Genomic DNA, 20064 nt, shown 5'->3' with positions numbered 1-20064 from the left:
GGGAATATGAACTGAAAATATCAGCAGGGTTTTCCAAAAGAGGGAACATTTCCACTTGAACTAAGGAAAAGAAGAGCTCTTCAGTATTCTATCCTCTTCTTGCCCCACCGCGGCTCTTTCTCATAGCAATTAGTACTGCTAGAAAAAAGTAATAATCCCCCAAAAGAACCTGAGGTCCTATGGAACACTTCTCTGTTTTAAATTCTAACTGGAAATTATGAATAGTCTGGGCAACACAGAGACAGTCCATCACTACAAAAAAAATAAAAATTAGCCAGGTATGATGGCCCACATGTATAGTCTCAGCTACTTGGAGGCTGAGGCAGGAGGATCACTTGAGCCTGGGAGGTCAAGGCTGCAGTGAGCTGTGATCAAGCCACTGTACTCCAGCCTGGATGACAGAGTGAGACCCTGTCTCAAACAAACAAACAAAAAAATTTATGATAATTGCATTCTATTTTCAGAGAAAAAAATCATAATCCTTCTCCACCGCTGTATCAAATTACTAGAAAATCCAAATCAAAGGATATTCTGATGCAGCCAATTTCATTTTTCATTTTCCCACGAGTAAGATTTGAATCCATTCTTTAACAATTCAACCAACATTTGTAAAATAAAGAACAGAGACAGCGGCGAACTAGAGAGGGCATGCCTCACACAAAGGATGAATCATTGAATTAATTTCCATTCAATTTTAAAAAGTATCATAATCTAATATACACATACGTAATAAAGAGATGTGGGCAGAAAACTGTGACCTACCAGTTTTGAACCCCTGGTATAAACAAAAAACTGGGACCAGGTCCTTGTAAGTGACTGTCTGCAAGAAGGCAAGAAAGGAGGAGTCAAAGATGACTTCAAGGTTTCCGTTCTAAGCAACAGTGTGATCAGAGAATGGGGAGACTTGGTGGCAGTAACTGAGGAAGATTGGGACTCTGATGTTAGATGTTTTTTCCAATGTGAGATTAACAGGTCACTCAGTGGAAATCTCCAACAGGCATTTGGAGATATAGGAATAAAGCTCAGGAGTTTATGTCTACAATTTATTTTATTTTATTTTTTGTTCAAAAAATAGCATTCTCTTGTGCTTTAGGTTGAGCCACTTGATTCCAGTTGTCCATTTATACTTTTCTCTGCAGAACACTGGCTTAGACTCATACCTAGTCCCAGTCTGTTTGTTCAGTTCCATACAGAAAAAGAACCCTATGCTTTATAGCAAATACATTAAAAAGTAAATATCAAATTTCATTAGTCAGTTTTTTCCAGACTTTGAGTTGGAACTGTTACAGGGAAATATCAGAAGAGGACTGAACCATCTATAAGTATCAAAGAAGTTAATACTCCCAGTAATGTTTATTGAAGTTGGGATTTTTTAATACATTTCACATAAATGCTAATGAACAAAATGGGCAAACATAAATATGATTATTTTTACTTTTTTCTAGCTGGATAAACACTAATTTTGACTATTTGAGACTTGGCTTTAAGATCCTGGAATTTAATCACTAGAACTATATGATCTAATACGAAGAACTTCCTTTATAAAAACTAGAGCTAGCTTTGACAATAATGATTAAACGAGGCCATTTCTCTCCCACACACACACAAACACACACCCTCTTTGACTCTGCGAGCAATCAAAGTTGGAATGTCAAATTTTTAAATATAAGGATTTGTTATAAAGTATTTTGGGTTGTTCTAGTCAATGAGAATAACAGCATCTACCTCTTTCTATCCCAGTAGGATACTGTGAAATATAGAGAATGTTGTTTGTCAAAATATTTTATGTCATTTAGAAAGAAGCAACCTATAAATCCTAGACACTGTTAATAAAAACCCAACTTTTTAAGTACCATTATTTAGAGGTCTTTCAATGTGCCTCACTTTCCTCTATAGTAACTCTCCTCCTTCAAGTGCAATTAACCTCTTCCTCTTGGGTTCTCTCATAGAACCTCACTTGTGTCTCTTTTATGTATACTAAACATTCTTGCTTATACTATAGTGAGTCAGGTCCTATTATCTACCTGAAAAAGGAAAATGCCATGGCCTATATATCCTCCAAAGTTCCTAATAGAGTCTAATAATCCCTAAATAAATGTTATTGAAATGAATTTATAAATAAATACAATAAAAACAAAAGAAGTTGGTTGCCTCTTTAGCCCTGGGCTGTAAGACTGAAGTTATTATTCAAAGAAAATTCTCTGTTTATAGATAAAGCATAATTTGTCCAAATACAGTATACACTTCTTAAAAGCAGGTATTCAACATGTGCAAATGGCAGGCATTCGACACGTTTTTTTGAGATAATCAATGAATGAATGAACACTTTTTTATTTTAGACAGTCTCACTCTGTCACCCAGGCTGGAGCTCAGTGGCACGATCTTGGCTCACTGCAACCTCTGCCTCCCAGGTTCGAGCGATTCTCGGAATACATTTTTTAAGAACACACTAAACTTTCATCTATATCCTTAAACTCAGTTTTGTTTGTTTGTTTGTTTTTTGTAAACAGACAGGGTCTCACTGTGTCCCCCAGGCTGGAGTGCAGTGGTGCAGTCACAGCTCACAGCAGTCTTGACCTCTGAGGCTCAGGTGATCCCCCTGCCTTAGCCTCCCAAGTCATTGAGACTACCAGCATGCACCACCATGCCCAGCTAATTTTTTTAATTGTTTGTAGAGATGGTGGGTGGATCTCACTATGTTGCCAAGCTGGTCTTGAACTCCTGGGCTCAAGTGATCCTCACACCTCGGTCTCCCAATGTACTGGAATTACAGGTGTGATCCACTCCGCCCAGCCAAATCCAAATATTTAACAATTTATCATGAACACAATATAAACATTTAAACAGGGTATAAGCAGAATTTGGAATCTAAGTCAAGTCAGAATCATTAGCAGAGAAGAGATCCTCTATTAGTTAATATATACAAGGAAATAATATTTGGTGACAGCCAGCAACTGAGAGTAGTTTCAAGAGGGAATTACTTGTTAATCAGCCTTTGGTATTATTTATTTAAAAAGCCACTAAGTATCTGATATGCGTAGTCTAGAAAAGTGATTTTTAACTTTTTTTCTTTCGTTATTGTTTCCCTTCCCTCAGGAAGCCTGTCTAGACTTTTTTTTTTCTATTTTCCCCCTCCTGTGAAATTTTAATACTACAGATATTATATATATAATAATACAGTATACTGTAGTATACTACAGATGTACTACAGGCTCAGTGGCTCACACCTGTAATCCCAGCACTTTTGGAGGCCGAGGCAGGTGGATCACAAGGTTCGAGACCAGCCTGACCAACATGGTGAAACCCCGTCTGTACTGAAAATAAAAAATTTAGCCAGGTGTGGTGGCCTGTGCCTGTAATCCCAGCAACTCAGGAGGCTGAGGCAGGAGAATCACTTGAACCCGGGAGGCAGAGGTTGCAGTGAGCCGAGATCGTGCCACTGCACTCCTGCCTGGGCCACAGAGCAAGACTCCGTCTCGATAATAATAGTAATAATAATAATACAGATATATGATATATGTTCTTGTGTATATCTGTGCATTATACATTTAAAAAGTAAGATTTTTTTTAATTTTTTTTTTTTTTTTTTACTTCTTTAAGAACCATTTCTCACCTTCATTCAGAGTACATGGTCTTCTAGACTCCAGAACAGTGTTTCTCAAATTAGGTTCCAAAAATGTGTTCCAAAGAGTCCAAGAAACTTGTTTTTAAGAAGGATTCATCACCAAGTTTAAGCAACACCGCTTCAAAACCTAAACATTGTTAGTGCGTGTTGTATAAAACTGTCTTAACCTGAGTTAAGTTAACCTCCAGACAATGCAGCCTGTTGCTCACTTATTAGTATCTGCTCCATGGTACTATATAATGATAGTACTAATAATATATTATTAGATACCAAGTAATCCAAATCCCTCGTTTCACAGTTAAAGAAACTGACTTGGAAAGATTGTGTGTGATTCATGCCAGGAACCCCAGCTACACTGGTTTTGGTTTTTTTATTGTTTCATTTATTTTGCTTTTTCTACATTACATTGCTATTCTAAAACAAAAACTTAAGGGCTTGGGACCTTTCCAGTACCGCCACAATTACACAGATCTGGTCTGCATCAAACTGCTTATTAAATTGTGATACAAAAGAAAATCTTTCTTTACAACTTCTTAGAAGTTGAAATGGAATCACTTACTGAATAAAGATGATCCAGTTATAGGTACCAATTGCTGTTTTCCTTCATAACTAATTTTAAGGTGGTGGACTGTGAGCAATGAAATATTGAGATATACAGTATTTAATTTCTGGAAAGTGGAAAGTGTTTTTTAAACCGAAAACACTCTTTTATTGTCACTCAGAAACTGAGATGCCTTCTGATGTTTATTAAATACAAATAGGAAAGAAAACATAACTGAAAATCAATTTTTTCAATTCTATTTTTTAACATTTTTGTCAGAATTTTAACAATTTTGTCATATTAAGAAAATATGAAGAGCTTTAATAGTGCAAAACTAACAGCTGGACCTAGTTCAAGTGATATGATAAATATGAGAGAGATAATCATGAAGCAAAATATTTCCTGAAAGCTAGTACTAAAGTAAATAGTTTATAATTATCCCTATTGTTGTAATTTAAAAGTAAAGAAAAAACAACTTTAAGAACCAAAATTTACATTTATTTCAGGTCACTTCAGTGGAACTTAATAAGAAAGCTTCCTCCTGATTGCTTCAAGAATTATCATGATCTTCAGAAGCTGTAAGAAAACACTTAATTCCTGGTATTAAAATTAACTAGCATATTTGGGCATATCTGTTTCTTCCCGCTTCTGTGAACACCAACACTATTCCACGGCTTATGTCTAATCCCTATTCAGGGAAGTATTTAGCTGTTAACTGAAGACTTCCGGGTAGCACTTTTTTTTTCTGAGTAATTGTAGAAACCATTCTAGAAAAATTTCAAACACCTGTTTCCAAAGGAACTGGAACATGTGTGCTGTGAATCCTCCTACCACACTCCCCCAAAATGGAGATACTTAGAAGCTTTTATCTCTGCATTATTCTGGCATGGAACACTTCAGTGCTCATCTTAGAGAAAAATGTAATGATCTTTTGCCAGATCTACCATCAAGAAAGTAAAGACTTTTCTTCCATATGTTTTCAAATTCATTCTCTACCTAAAATAGCAAGTCACTGTGAGTTGAAACCTCTGAGCATGTCTTGGAGACTTGATGCTGTTTTCACATCTGCCTTGTGAGTTGGGTTTTATTTTGGCCTTGAGTAGCATCTGACCTGTTAGCTTCCCTTCAGAACTCTCAAAATCCACACTAGCCCACGTGATGTTTACCTGTTATTTAGGTCAACTTTGTGACTAAATTATGTTGTCCTATGGTGAATTGTTGGGTTTAGATACTCTGTACCTAAATCACACTAAGAAATATCTCAGGATTCATTGTTTCATTTTTATACCAATAGAGATTGGTTCTTGTTTTGGTTTTCCAATAGGGAAACCTGATAAATTAATATATATTTGCACATTTTAAAGCTAACAGATGGAAATTGAGTGGAATCAGAAGAAAATTAACCCACTTCCTTCAGTGAAATGTTCTAAAACCCAGATAGTCTGCAGAAGTATCTATTTCATATTTGAAAATAGAAATTCTAATAAAATGACTTTTCAAAATTTCATTCTGAACATTTATCAGTCAAAAGAGAAGTTATCACAATTAGACCTGACAAAACTTCAAGAGTACACTGACTTATGCTATTTTCTGATTTCTGGAAACTGAAGAATTTTTCTGTAGCATCACCTTATGTCCACTTGATTTAAAGGAGCTAGACTACAAATCTAAATATCAAAATTAAGATTTATATAATTCAGTGGCTTAGCATTTTTGCACAACAAACATTGTGCACCATACTAATGTGGATGAATAATTTTGAACTAACCACCATACTAATGTGGATGAATTAATTCCTGAATGACCAATTTGTTCCATATAACAAAATTATCAAAATAGCCTAATTATTTAAAAATTTCTAATTGGTTATTAAAGTCTATACCTTTAGACCTCCAGGCAATGCAATCTATTCCTTAGTAGATCATTATGGCACTAGCAATAAACAAACAAATACGTGATAAATGAGAACCATTCATTACCTACTACATGATTGGGCCCACAGCATATCAGGTTCGGTTGCATAACAATTATTTTTTAAGAGACAGGGTCTCACTCTGTCATTCAGGCTGGAGTGCAGTGGTATGATCATAGTTCACTGCACCCTCAAACTCCTGGGCTCAAGTGATCCTCCCACCTCAGACTCCTAGGTAGCTAAGACTACAGGCATGTGCCACCACACCTGGCTATTTTTTTGTTGTTGTTTTTGTTTTTTTGTTTTAGAGATAGGATCTCACTATGTTGCCCTGCCTGGCTGTTCTCAAACTCCTGGTTTCAAATGATCCTCCTGCCTTGGCCTCCCAAAGCTCTGGGTTGATGGGCATAACCCACTTCACCCAGCCCATAATAAATTTTATAACATTTCACAATCAAAGTTAGATGTTCTTGCATGTTGGAGAAATAGGGTACTTTTCAGTCAAAATTTCTAATTAACCGAATGTTCGCTCATATTGATTTCTTTCTTATTGCTTCTAAAAGTTATAACAAATTACATACAAACTTTCAGGACACTCTAAAGAACAGTGGTGACCTGCACTCAGAACAAGAAGGCAGCCTTGAAGTCCTTACTTTATCATTCCCACAGTCTGGGGCAAGTACACGTGGAAGTGCAAACCTTTGTGTGTGTGCAGTGATGCAATAGCGTGTACTCTGGTACCCATTTCCTTTGACCTCCAGTTAACTCAAGGTCGTATTTTCAGTATTACTTTAGTTAACTGTGTAAGCCTGCATTCTTGTCTTGACCTTCCAATCTAATTTATATTCTTCTAGTCCTGATTATTTTTATTTATGTGTTCAACTTTCGCCACTTTTACTCCTTGTAAATTTCCCCAAACAGTTTTGGAAGAAGGTTTGGTTGTCAAATTAATGAGATCAAAATTGACTTGGGTGACAGAGTTGTGATTAACATGGAATATGGTTTGGGACATTAAAAAACATCATGCACTTTTAGGTTGGCTAGCACTGTCTTGAGCACTTAACAAGCTTAAAGAATTATAACAAGGCTTGTATTAAAATCTGCTTCTAGACTTCTGATTCATGGGGCTTTACTATGTGTTAAGATTTTATTTCTAGAAAATTCAGATAGTAAGCTTTGGCTGTTATTCGTTCACCTTTACAACTAGAATTTCGAAATACAAACCAGCCTAATCGTACATAAATTTAATAGAAACATGAAGTGACATGATATCTGGCTTCACTAAATTATTTTGTAATGTTTACCTTTTTCAATTTTTAAAATATTTAATTGTCATCAAATATACATAACATAAAATGTAGCATCTTAACCATTTTTAAGTCTACCTTCAGAGGCATTAAGCACGTTCATATTGCTACACTACCTACCATCACCATCATCCATCCACAGAATTCTTTTTGTCTTGCAAAAGTGAAACTCTGCTTCATTTTTTTTCTTTTTAATAATCATTTTCACAGGTACTTGCAAAACAATAAGATTACATCCATCTCCATCTATGCTTTCAGAGGACTGAATAGCCTTACTAAACTGTAAGTACCAGTGCGAATTCATCTGCCCATTCCACGGTAGTCTGACAGCCTAGACTATTCCAATCCAAACCAGCCTCCCTGTCTATGACAGTCCCAAGGAGCCATGCAAGGGGTGCTAAAGGGGCAGTAGAGCACCGTGGCTAAGAGTGTGGGATTGTGAGTTAGACAGGCTTCAGTGTGAGTCCTGATTGCCTTACTTACTAAGTGTGTGACCTTGAGCAATTTATATTCCTTTTTTTTTCTTTCTTTCTTTTTTTTTTGAGACAGAGTGTCTCTCTGTCACCCAGACTGGAGTGCAGTCGCTCAATCTCAGCTCGCTGCAGCCTCTGCCTCCCGAGTTCAAGCAATTATCTGCCTCAGCCTCCCGAGTGGCTGGGATTACAGGCGCCGGCCACCACACCTGGGGTTTCACCATCTTGTCCAGGCTGGTCTTGAACTCCTGACCTCATGATCCACCGGTCTCAGCCTCCCAAAGTGCTGGGATTACAGGCATAGGCCACCATGCCCAGCCAATTTATATTCCTTTCTAAGCATAAGTTGCCTCTACTATAAAATACAAATTATAATAGTTCCTACCTCTGGGATGTTGTAGGAAACAAGAAAATCCGTGGGAAGCATTAGGCACACTGTGCCTGACACATACTAAGAATTCAATGTACATTTGCCCTGGTGACAGGAGTGATGACTAAATGAACTTAGACAAAGTAAAAGCCTGTTGCAGCCAAGCAGGGTGGCTCATGCCTACAATCCCAGCACTTTGGGAGGGTAAGCCGCAAAATCCCTTGATTGCTGGATTGTACTACTGCACTCCAGCATCCAGCATGAGCCATAGACCAAGACCCTGTATCTGAGGCGGGGGGGAAAAAAAAACCTGATGATGATATTTGTGATGAAGAAGAAAAAACTCAAAGACTTCTCTAGTTATTCAATTATTCTTTTTTCACTAATCCCACTTTTACAAATACATGAAATGCTGTAAGTTTAAAGAAATAAAGCTTTTGTGGTAAAATATACATAATCTAAAATTCACCATTTAACTATTTTTAAGTAGACAGTTCAGTGACATTAAGTACATTCACATTGTCATGGAACCATCATCACCATCCACCTCCAAAACTTTTTCGTCTTCCCCAACTGAAACTCCGTATTTGTTGAATAATAATTCCTCATATCTGTCTCTCCCTATTTCCCCCTCTCCCCAGCCCCTGGCAACCATCATTCTACTTTCTGTATTTATTAATTGGCTACTTTAAGTACCTCATAGGAGAATCATAAAATATGCAGTTTTTTGTGTCTGGCTTATTTCACTTAGCACAATGTCTTTAATGTTCACATGTTGTAGCATGTGTCAGAATTTCCTTTTTTAGGGCTGAATAATAGTCCATTGTATTTATATACCACATTTTGTTTAACTGTTTATCTGTCAGTGGACATTTGGGTTGTTTCCACGTTTTGGCTGTTGTGAATAATGTTGCCATCAACACAGGAATACAAATATCTGTTTGGGTCCCCACTTTCACTTCAGGGTATATACCCAGAAGTGGAATTGCTAAGTCAGATGGTAATTCTTTGATTTTTGAGGGACTGCCATTTGATTTGATTTTGATTTTTTAAGGGACTGCCATACTGTTTTCCACAGCAGCTGTACCATTTTACTTTCCAACTAGTGATGCACAGGAGTTCCAATTTCTCCACATCCTCACCAACATTTGTGTTCTTGTTTCATTTGTTTGTTTTGACAATAACTATCCTAATGGGCGTGAAGTGGTATCTCACTGTGCTTTTTTTTTTAAAAAAAAAAAAAAAAAAAAAAAAGGCTTTCTCAAAGTTCCATTTTATTGAGTTCTGCCACGCAGCATTCTAGAAGTAACTGGAAAGAAATATAACCAAAAATCACATGAATACATAACTCCCTGTATTTCCATTTATGTCCCCTTATTTTCTATCTATCCTGTTCTCTATCCTAACACAAGAAACCCATTCCAGTCAGATTTTTAGCTTGTGGTATCAGAGTTTGGGATTGAGTCAAGAAGAGTATCTAGTAATTTACTAGCAAAATGGAAGAAGACTGCAGGAGACTCAAAGCCTTAACAGTAACCACTTTAGCCATGTCCTCTCCCCCTCTACCACATCCCTGCTCTTTTGTGTCTTAGCAAAGTACCCAGCGTCAATATTGGATGCACTGTCATCAGACTCCTGACTGTCTTCTTTCCGTATATCTTTGCAAAATTTACTAAACACCATCTGTTTGGTTTAATGTTCAGTGGATGTGGAGGAAGCTCTTGAAAGGCAATACAGAACTGGAGAGTAAACTTGAAAGTGTTCTCCATCTCTTTTCATAGCTTTTCTATAGTGCTGGAATATTGTTGAGTGTTAAAGATGCCACATATTTCTAGTTAAATAATCATTAGTCCCAGCACTTTGTGAGGCTGAGGCGGAAGGATCACGAGGTCAAGAGATGGAGACCATCCTGGCTAACACAGTGAAACCCCGTCTCTACTAAAAACACAAAAAATTAACCAGGCATGATGGCACATGCCTGTAGTCCCAGCTACTCAGAAGGCTGAGGCAAGAGGATTGCTTGAACCTCGGGGGCAGAGGTTGCAGTGACCCAAGATTGTGCCACTGCACTCCAGCCTGGGCATCAGAGCGAGACTCCATCTCAAAAAATGATAATAATAATCATTAGCTACCTGATGATTCATGGATCTAAATAATCGTTAGATCCGTAAGTATTCATTAACCCTCATAGAGTGCAAATATTTTAGGTAGACACCGTGAGGGCATAGAAGGATAACTCAGGCTTGCTCCCTTTAAGTAGTTATACCTTAGTGTTTCAGGTAGAGCACTGAGCCATCACAGGGGAGAGGCAGGACTCCTGTTCTCTAGAAGCTTATGATCTGAGATGGGAAAACAATGCCAACTTATATACAACATTAGAGAACCATTTTTTAAAAGTACTTAAGTTCCAAACCTGTGTTGCTGAAACCAAAACTGCTATTATGGTTCGCTGAAAGGAGTGATTACCTCAGGTGCAGAGCAGTAAAGGATGGCTCTGAAAAAATGAAGAAGACTGGGCAAAACAGGTGAGCATAGGGAGCAATAGTGGATCAAATGCCTTTTACCTGGAGGGTTTTTGTATAAGAGAACCCCTTGAAGTTGTAAGTCACTTCTTACCCCTTACTGTGCCCACCTGGGCTCCAGGTTTGCAAAGGAGGGAAGGAAGAGGCTCTATCATGGGGTACCATTGCTCACTAGCCCTAAGCAAAAGTCAAACCCAGCAAGAGAGAACAGATTCCTGGCAGGAGAAATTCTACAGGATGTTTACTCAAGATATGAAAGACTGAAGAAGAGAGAGAAATCAGTGTGAATCCTGTGTTAGTGGAAGTGAAACTTGAATTCTTACTTGCATGTGAATCATAAGCAGAAAGAAAAAGGAAAGAGGGAAGAAACTGGAGTAAGAGGCATGAGCACAGACACTGCTATAAAATATAATGTGTACTGAATGTTTATGGCATGGATTGCCTCAACTATTAAACCATAGGAAGTAGATCCTGATATTATCCCCATTTTAGAGTTGGGGAAGCTGAGGCTTACAGGAATTCATTGCTTGCTCAAGGTCACTGTTAATAAGTAGAGGAGTCAGGAATCAAACTGTTCGATAGCAGATTTAGTGCAGTGAATTGCCACACGAGAGAGACTGAGACATGAGTGAATGTGGCGAGAAGAGGAGACCAACGCAATAGAACAGAGAGTTATTTCACTTTGCAGAGGAGTGGGATGTAAAGATGGGTGAGGCAGAGGCAAACTCTTTAGCAAGGGATGCATACCCTTTTGACCAGAACAGGCCCCTGCCTGCCTCCTAGGTTTATCTCCTGTCTCTCCTCATAGCCCTTTCATGGTAAGGCCCCAGTGAATTACCTGGTGATTTCTTAACTTGACAGTCTCGCATACCTCTTGCTTTTGCATAAGCTATTTCCTCTGCCTAGAATAGTTCCTGCCCATTCTTTGCTTTGTGAATTGCATGTCTTCATCCAAGACTCTTCTCAGTTGTGCCTCTGTTTAGTAAAGGCTTCTCTTGTCTCCTCATTCCTCCACACTCTGCAGTCCCTACCGCTAACAAAGCTGGGTGCTTTCTCCCCTGCAATGGCAGAGCAACCATGCATTATACACTTCCCTCTGCTTTCCCTGACATTACAAAGTAATCTGTTCACATGCTGTGGCCTCTCCAGACTCAAAACCCCTTAAAGAAAGGGATGGCATGCTTAGCACAGTGCCATGGTGTAAGTATTCAAAATAGATTAATGAATACATGAATAGATGAATGAATAGATTGATTAATTATGGGGAAATTTAAAACTAGATATGATAAGGTAAGTGATAGCAATTCTCAAAGATTCAAAGGCAAGGAAGTGGCATGATGAGAATGCTATATAAAAAAATTTAAGATGAATAATTATTGTTTTTACTTTTCTTACTGTAAGACATCAAAAAGATACATATTTATTGTAGTCATTTCTCCTTTTCCAGGTATCTTAGTCATAACAGAATAACCTTCCTCAAGCCGGGTGTTTTTGAAGATCTTCACAGACTAGAATGGCTGTATGTTTAATTTATGTGGCATTTTATAGCAGTAGTTTATAGGTTCAAGAGATATATAAATGAATTAATTTTTTTCTTCTGGCTGGCAGGATAATTGAAGATAATCACCTCAGTCGAATTTCCCCACCAACGTTTTATGGACTAAATTCTCTTATTCTCTTGTAAGTACTAAACTAAAGCAAATATTTCCATCAAAAGCAAAGACGTGAATAAAAATTAATGCTTAAATTTAATACGATTAAATTTGGAATTGTTAAAACCCCAAAGAGGCCTTTTCAATGAAAACCCTTTTCTTAATCATGTTCTGTAAAGCTATTTATAGTTCCAACAATTTTAAAAGATTTTCTGTCTTCTAGACTATCAGCCCATAAAAACTGAATACATTCTCACTCATATTTTATCACAATATTCTTTTTGTTGTTGTTGTTGACATGGAGTCTCGCTCTGTCACCCAGGCTGGAGTACAGTGGCATGACCTCAGCTCACCACAACCCCTGCCTCCCTGGTTCAAGTCATTCTTCTGACTCAGCCTCCCGAGTAGCTGGGATTACAGATGTGTGCCACCATGCCCGAATAATTTTTATATTTTGAGTAGAGACAGGGTTTTACCATGTTGGCCAGGCTGGTCTTGAACTCCTGACCTCGTGATCCACCTGCCTCAGCCTCCCAAAGTGCTGAGCCACCACGCCCAGCCTTTATCACAATATTTTTAAGCACATCGTTACTGCTCTATACAGGCAGACCTCAATGATATTGTGGGTGTGGTTTCAGACCACTGTGAAAAAGCAATAAAGCAGTATTGCTTTGTCACAATAAAGCAATTCACACAAATTTTTTTGGTTTCCCAGTGCACATAATAAAGTTATGTTTACACTATACTGTAGTCAATTAAGTGTGCAATAACATTATGTCTAAAAATGTGCATACCTTATTTTAAAATTCTTTGTTGCTAAAAGTGCTAACAGTCATCTAAGTTTTCAACAACTTGTAATCTTTTTGCTGGTGAAAGATCTCATGTCAATGTTGACAGCTGCTGACTAACCACAGTCGTGGTTGAAGAAGGCTGGGGTGGCTGTGGCAATTTTTTAAAATAAGATAACAGTGAAGTTTGCTACATTGATTGACTCTTAATTTCATGAAAGATTTCTCTGTGGTATAAAATGCTATTTGCTAGCATTTTACCCACAAGAGAACTTCTTTCAAAATTTAAATCAATACTCTCAAATCCTGTCATTGCTTTATCAAATAAGTTTATGTAATATTCTAAATACTTTCTTGTCATTCCAACAGTGTTTGCAACATCTTTCCCAGGAGTAGATTCCATCTCAAGAAGCCACTTTCTTTGTTCATTCATAAGAAGCAACTCCTTATCTGTTCAAGTTTTATCATGAGATTGCAGCAATTCAGTCACATCTTCAGGCTCCACTTCTAATTCTAGCTTTCTTGCTATTTCCACCACATCTACAGTTACTACTTCCACTGAAGTCTTGAACCCTTCAAAGTTACCCATGAGGGTTGGAGTCAACTTCTTCCAAACTCCTGTTAATGTGAATATTTTGACCTTACTTTCGTGAATCACAAATGTTCTTAATGGCATCTAGAATGATGAATGCTTTCTAGAAGGTTTTTAATCAACTTTGCCCAAATCCATCAGAGGAATCACTATCTATGGCATCTATAGCCTTACAAAATGTACATCTTAAATAATAAGACTTGAAAGTTAAAATTAGTTTTTGATCCATGGACTGTAGAATGGATGTCATGTTAGCAGGCATGAAAACAACATGAACCTCTTTGTAGCTCTCCATTGGAGCTCTTGGGTGACCAGGTGCATTGTCAATGAGCAGTGTATCTTGAAAGGAAGTCTTTTTTTTCTGAGCAATAGGCCCCAAGAGTGGGCTTAAAGTATTTAGTAAACCATGCTGTAAACAGATGTGCTGTCATCCAGGCTTTGTTGTACCATTGGTGGAGCACAGGAAGAGTAGATTGAGCATAATTCCTGAGGGCCCTAGGATTTTTGGAGTAGTAAATGAGCATCAACTTCCACTTAAAGTCACCAGCTCCATTGGCCTCTAACAAGTGAGTCAGCTTGTCCTTTGAAGCTTTGAAGCCAGGCATTGACTTCTCCTCTCTAGCTATGAAAGTCTTGTATGGTATCTTCTTTCAATAGAAGGTTGATTCATCTACTTTGAAAATCTGTTGTTTAGTGGAACCACCTTCATCAATGATCTTAGCTAGATCTTCTGGATAACTTGCAGCTTCTCCATTAGTACTTCCTGCTTCACCTTGCAATATTCTGTTATAGAGATAGCTTCTTTCCTTTCCTCATGAATGAATATCTGCTAGCTTTAAACTTTTTTTCTGGAGCTCCCTCACCTCTCTTATCCTTCATAGAATAAAGTAGAGTTAGGCCTTGCTCTGGATTAGGCTTTGGCTTAAAGGAATGTTGTGGCTGGTTTGATCTTTTATCCAGAGCACTAAAACTTTTTCCATCAGCGATAAGGCTGTCTTACTTTCCTATCATTTGTGTGTTCATTGGAGTAGCACTTTAAATTTCCTTCAAGAATTTTCCCTTGCATTCACAATTTGGCTAATTGGGGCATGAGGCCTGGTTTTTTGACTTACCTCAGCTTTCAAAATGCCTTCCTAATCATTTCTATCTTTTGATTTAAGGTGAGAAGGTATGTAAGCAGTATATCTTGAAAGGAAATCTTTTTTTTTTTTTTTTTTCTGAGCAGTAGGTCTGAAGAGTGGGCTTAAAGTATTTGGTTAACCATGCTGTAAACAGATGTGCTGTCATTCAGATTTTGTTGTTCCATTGCAGAGCACAGGCAGAGTAGATTTAGCATAATTCTTGAGGGCCCATAATTCTTGTGGGACTCTTTCTTTCATTTGAACACTTAGAAGCCATTGCAAGGTCATTAATTGGCATAATTTCAATATTGTTGTGTTTCAGGGAATAACAAGGCCTGAGGAGAGAGATATGGGGGAATGTCTGGTTGGTGGAGTGGTCAGAACACACACAGCATTTATGGATTAAGATTGCTGTCTTGGCTGGGTGCAGTGGCCCAGGCCTGTAATCTTAGCAATCTGGGAGGCCAAGGCAGGCAGATCATCTGAGGTCAGGAGTTTGAGACCAGCCTGACCAACATGGTGAAACCCCATCTCTACTAAAAATACAAAATTAGCCAGGTGTGGTGGCACATGCCTGTAACCCCAGCTACTCGGGAGGCTGAGGCAGGAGAATCTCTTGAACCTGGGAGGTGGAGGTTTTAGTGAGCCGAGATTGCACCATTGCACTCCAGCCTGGGCAACAAGAGTGAAACTTTGTCTAAAAAAAAAAAAAGATTGCTGTCTTATATGGGCATGGTTTGTGACACCACAAAACTACTGCGATAGTAACATCAAAGATCACTGATCACAGATCACCACAAACAGTACAATAATAAAAAATTTGATGGCTGGGCAGGGTGGCTTACGTCTGTAATCTCATGCCTTGGGAGGTCGAGGAGAGAGGATAGCTTGTGGCCAGGAGTTTGAGACCAGCCTGGGCAATATAGCAAGACCCCGTCTCTAAAAAAAAAAAAAAAAATTGTTTTTAGTTAGCAGAGCATGGTGACACATGCCTGTAGTCCCAGCTACTCAGGGGGCTGAGACAGGAGAATCACCTGAGCCCAGGAGTTTGAGGCTGCAGTGCACCATGGTCACACCACTGCACTTCAGCCTGGACAACAAGGCAAGACCCTGATTCGAAAAAGGGAAAAATGTTGAAATATTCTGAGAATTTCCAAACTGTGACACAGACACACTAAGTGGGCACGTGTTGTTGGAGAAATGGCTTTCATAGACTTGCTCAATGCAAGGTTGCCACAAACCTTCAATTTTAAAAAACTCAGTATCTGCGAAGTGCAATAAAGCAAAACACAATAAAACAAGGTCCGCCAGGTGGAGTGTCTCACACCTGTAATCCCAGCACTTTGGGAGGCCGAGGTGGGCAGATCACCTGAGGTCAGGAGTTCAAGACTAGCCTGGTCAACATGGTGAAACCCCGTCTCCACTAAAAATACAAAAAGCAAAAACGCCGGGCATGGTGGCGGACATCTGTAATCCTAGCTACTCAGGAGGCTGAGGCAGGAGAGTTGCTTGAACCTGGGAAGCGGAGGTTGCAATGAGCCAAGCTCGTACCACTGCACTCCAGCCTGGGCCACAGAGCAAGACTCTGTCTCAAATGAAATAAATAACTAACTAAATAAAAATAAAACAAGGTGTGCCTACATTAATCTTGGTAAAGACAAAAATTCCTTTAAATCATCTCCTTTCCACCATTCGTTGTTGAAGGGTTTAGGCTTTTTTTTTTTTTTTTTTTTTTTTTCCAGTTACTAGCATTACTGCTTTCCTCCATATAATAGCTTATATTTGTCAAAATTTTATTACTATCAAGTATTTTAATATAACAAGACTTCCAGAGAAAAAAATAGAGGGAAGGCTGGGCGTGGTGGCTCATGCCTGTAATCCCAGCCCTTTAGGAGGCCAAGGTGGGTGGATCATTTGACGTCGAGAGTTCAAGACCAGCCTGGCTAACATGATGAAACCCCGCCTCTACTTAAAATACAAAAATTAGCCAGGTATGGTGGCACATGCCTATAATCCCAGCTACTTGGGAGGCTGAGGCAGGAGAATTACTTGAACCCGGCAGCCAGAGGTTTCTATGAAACGAGATCGTGCCACACCACTCCAGCCTGGGCGACAGAGCCAGACCCCATCTCAAAAAAAAAAAAAAAAAATTAGAAGGAAAAAACTAATTTAGTGGATTTGTGCGATTTCATAATAATAACAATAATACCATGTTTGATCCAAGATGAGAAGAGAACCAGAAAAATGTGACTTGTTTGTCTTTTCCTTTTTCAGAGTCCTGATGAATAATGTCCTCACCCGTTTACCTGACAAACCTCTCTGTCAACACATGCCGAGACTACATTGGCTGTAAGCGATTGTGTCTTTTTTTAAAGAACTCAATTAAATTTTCTGTTTTTACCTAATTCATTCCAGATATCAGATTGTTTTAGGTTTTCTTTAAAATGATAAGGTTTTTAATATCATATCACATTTCTTCAAACTGCTTTAACATGATTTTTATGTTAAACATCTACATTATCTAAACTAAAGTCTCTAAACTCTCAGCAAAATAAAACATCTCAAAAAAAAATATATATATATATACTGGAGCCAGGAAGAAGAAAGACCAAAGGAATGTCACAGCATCTATATAACATCTTCCCCTTTCCCTGCTGATATACTCACCTTCTAATTTGGTACAGAAAGACTAAGTCATTTTAATTTCACTCTAGAATTCTGAATAATAAGAATATGATATTTAGCATTTTTTTAACAACTAATCATGGTAAAATATGTTCCATGGAATATTTTACACAGTAGCTTTGCTTGTAGTGATAAGTATCACTGCACCATTCCGAACTCGACCATCCAGTAAATTTGCCTATTTAGAATACAAGTAAAAAATAAAAGAAAGATATAAAATAACTATTAACAAGTTCAGTCAACAAACTGCCATATGCTGTATCATATGAAAGCTCCCTCTGTCTCTTATTTTACAAGAAATTCTCACAAGTTAGTTGTTTGATTTCTAAGCTCGGAGCAGATTACAAATGTCAAACTAAAAGGAAGAGGAAAAGTTAGAGTCAGAAGCATTGATTGTAGTCAGAGGTAACAACTACCAACTTGATAAAAAAGCGTAAGTGAGAAGTGCTATAAAAAGCAATGACAGTAATTCAAACTGTACTAATTTGCAACCTCTCAGAAAAAAACAAACATCCTGAAAAGTTACTAAGTCCAGTAGGCATTTTGGTATGACAGTACAATACTGTACTATACATTGAAAACAAGCTAAGACATAAAGGAAAGGGCAAATTAAGTTCAATATCCTTCATTAAAATTGAATTTTGGTTCAAATGAATACATTAGCATCTATTACAGCCTCAGTAATCCCAACTTAGTAATTAAGCACAATTGAACAATACTTACATAATTAGCAATTAAAATGTGTGCATTTAGACCAGAAGCAACTGTGTGCAGTATTATGTACAGGCAATAATAAACTTTGCCTTTGTTTATAAAAAGGCAAGAAAATACACAATATACTTCAGATAAACATCAATATGATTAAGATTTATTACTAAAAAAATTAAAATTAAAAAATAAAATTAAAAATTTTGTTACTAAAGTTTTCATATGTAAATTCTAGCTATCCAGAACAACTTATTCCATATGAATTCCTGATCGTGAATATTATCCTAATTTTAATTCTACTAATAATACTTTTCTTTATAATCATTCACCTTTTTATAACTGATCACAGCATTCTTACCTTGCATGAACTTTCATTTAGCACAGTATGAACTAGAAAATCTGACAGATTTGTTGGCCAAACATCATTTAAACTCTGATTTAGGGGAAAAATACACACAAAATAAAGAGACAGATGACAGCCCAGGAAATTATGCTTGTAAGATATTTGCAAGACAATACACTGAAACCTCTATTAGTTCTTGCAAAGCAATGAGAAACTGTAAATGCCACAATAAAAGTTGTAAAATTCAAAAAGAAAGAAATGTAAGTAATAAGAAAGCATAAGGACAGATATGGCAATAGCCAAAGGTGAACTAAAAGTCAAGAAATAAAGTAAACTTTTCTTCTGAGATGAAATTAAGCAAGTTTATTTATTAGCCAAAGAAGTCAATATAAAAAGCTTGAAAATATAGAAGACGATGGGAATACATAATAGTGCAAGGTACTAGAAGACATGGAAAAGAATGAAAAAATGAAATGTGATCACACACACACACGCATACACACAGCAGTGAAAATGAATGGACTATCAGTACTTCAATCAACATGACTCAATTTCAAGAACATATGAATTATTCAAGAAGAAGTCACAGAAGACTACATATATTATAATTCCATTCCTATAATATTGTGATTAAGATATAGAAAGCCACGAGACAACAATGCTTCCTCTCTACCAATAAGAAAGAGCTTTATAATCTACAAAGTCATAATTTTCTGGAGCCCATCAGTAGGCTACAGTCATAAGGTAGCCAAATAAATGAAATTCTAAGAAACAACAAGGAGATGTGGGACGTACATACTCTTTCGCCTTTGGCAGAGCACAGGATGAAGAGTTGGCTGGCGTGAAACCAGGTACAAAGAAAGCTGCTAAAACTTTAATGAATTTGTAAGGTTAAGTGTGGGCTACTATAGCGCTTTAGAAGAACTGGGAACCCCATATGCAAGGGTAAGATGTAGCTATCTTTAATAGGCTCTTTTCACTCAGCTCCACCAATCACAAGAAAACTAGGAGTAGGTAAGGAAACCAGACAGAGCCCTTATTGGTAGCACACAGACACAAAACTCTACCTTCTTCTCTAAACTCACCCCTCAGGGAACAAAAGCATTAAGCCTTTGGGAGTGGGACAGAAAATCCTCCTGCACCCAGGGACCAGGCAAATATCCATCACTTCCATAGGAGGAATAGAAACTAGAGCATTCTGCCCCAGGGTACCAACAAAAAAAACCCACTCCAGCCCAGGATCTTGCACGGATCAAAGCAGTGGGTAGTGCCCACTTGGATCATGGCAGGAAATGCTCTTATGAGAGTTTGGCTTCTGGGGAAGGGGGAACAGCAAAGCTGAGACAGCCCCATCCCCAAAAGGGTAAGGAAAAAGAAGTTCATTGTCAAATTATAAAGCAATCAACAAAACCAGAACCAGCAATA

At 37.8% G+C, this 20064-nt stretch overlaps 1 protein-coding gene across 1 annotated transcript in view; it reads left to right on the top strand.

The window, feature by feature from the left end:
• The window catches only part of RXFP1 (relaxin family peptide receptor 1), a 123180-nt gene that overhangs the window by 68583 nt on the left and 34533 nt on the right, over positions 1-20064 (top strand). The window contains exons 5-9 of the mRNA XM_017859715.1: positions 4673-4744; positions 7596-7667; positions 12198-12269; positions 12359-12430; positions 17178-17252. Of these exons, the coding sequence (XP_017715204.1) occupies positions 4673-4744; positions 7596-7667; positions 12198-12269; positions 12359-12430; positions 17178-17252 (363 nt within the window). The remainder of the gene's footprint in view (positions 1-4672; positions 4745-7595; positions 7668-12197; positions 12270-12358; positions 12431-17177; positions 17253-20064) is intronic.

Source organism: Rhinopithecus bieti, unplaced genomic scaffold (assembly GCF_001698545.2).
Source record: "Rhinopithecus bieti isolate Rb0 unplaced genomic scaffold, ASM169854v2 scaffold_50922, whole genome shotgun sequence".
Classification (NCBI taxonomy): Eukaryota; Metazoa; Chordata; class Mammalia; order Primates; family Cercopithecidae; genus Rhinopithecus; species Rhinopithecus bieti.
Note: the sequence above shows the minus strand (reverse complement) of the source record. Positions and strands in the feature narration are given on the sequence as shown.